This window comes from Colletotrichum tamarilloi, assembly GCF_030869305.1.
Source record: "Colletotrichum tamarilloi strain Tom-12 chromosome Unknown Scaffold_597.1, whole genome shotgun sequence".
In the NCBI taxonomy this organism is placed as follows: Eukaryota; Fungi; Ascomycota; class Sordariomycetes; order Glomerellales; family Glomerellaceae; genus Colletotrichum; species Colletotrichum tamarilloi.
This window is the reverse complement of record NW_026849979.1, coordinates 1-1,031: the sequence shown is the minus strand read 5'-3', so window position 1 is coordinate 1,031 and position 1,031 is coordinate 1. Positions and strand designations below refer to the sequence as shown.

At 56.1% G+C, this 1,031-nt stretch overlaps 1 protein-coding gene across 1 annotated transcript; it reads right to left on the bottom strand.

The window, feature by feature from the left end:
• CTAM01_17393 (serine/threonine protein kinase-20) lies at window positions 1-985 on the bottom strand (the record flags this gene model as incomplete). The annotated part of the gene is made up of 2 exons (XM_060533377.1): window positions 1-356; window positions 413-985. Coding segments are annotated over 2 exons (929 nt in total), but the record flags the coding sequence as incomplete, so codon positions are not given.
• Between the last annotated feature and the right edge of the window lie 46 nt (window positions 986-1,031).

Here is a 1,031-nt window from a genome sequence, read left to right as displayed (position 1 = left end):
CCCAAGGCCCATACGTCGCCCGGGGTCCCTCGTGTTCGTTGTACAATAAGGTCAGGCGGGACATACCAAGGGGTACCACCGGGCAGCTCCTTCTCATCCATCGTCGTAGCTAGTCCAAAATCGAGAAGAACAGCGCCGCGCTCAGGCGAATAGGCGATATTGGCTGGTTTAATGTCATTGTGGATGACCCGCTGGTCCGCAAGGTAGGCGAGGGCGGATGACGTGCCATGGAGTATCCTTTGCGCGTCGCTAGCCTTGAACGGTGAAGTAAACCCGCGGTGGAGGGACGGGGGAAGCCGCTCAACAAGCATGGCAAAGACGCGGCCGTCGAAGGCCTTCAGGGTGACTATGTTTGGCTATTCGTCTTTAGTAGAGGACCGATATACTGGTCGTTTTCGGGGCAAAAACATACGTGATGTAGCTTTTCCAGGAATGACTTTTCCCGTTTCCAGATCGACGCGCATTTTATCAGGTCTTCGGACGTCTTGCCTTTGTACCTGATCACCTTCGCCACAACCTTTTCCGATAACGCCGAGTGGCGGCCAGTGAAGAGACTGGCTGACAGCGTATCAGCAATTCGCTCAAGCCGATGAAGTCTGTAGGTGGTCTGATTGCCGCACCTAGAAACCCCGCCAGCCCCTCTACCCAGAGGCAGATGACTGACCTCGTCGTCCTTGACCTGCTTAGAACGGACGACGGCAACTCCTCCATCCGAGAGGTCAAGAAGTGGTGTACCGCCCGTTCGAGCAATCTTCCGCGAGGTTGGAATGGCGAGACTGAGGCATTTGGCACCATCGGCAACGGCAGCGTCATTTGATCTGCGTGTTACGTCTGTGGCCGTGGTCAGAACGACTTCTGCCTCTCCCCCCTCCCGTCTTCGTCGCTTGCCAGCTTTTTGCTCCTCGCCGGACGCAAGGCGCTTGGCGGAAGCTGAATAGCCAGGCAGGCCTTCATGTAAAGTGATGGTGAATTGCCTCCGCTGCATCAAGAAGTCGGCGACATGTTGCTCAGCTGTGAGGTTCTTAAACTCC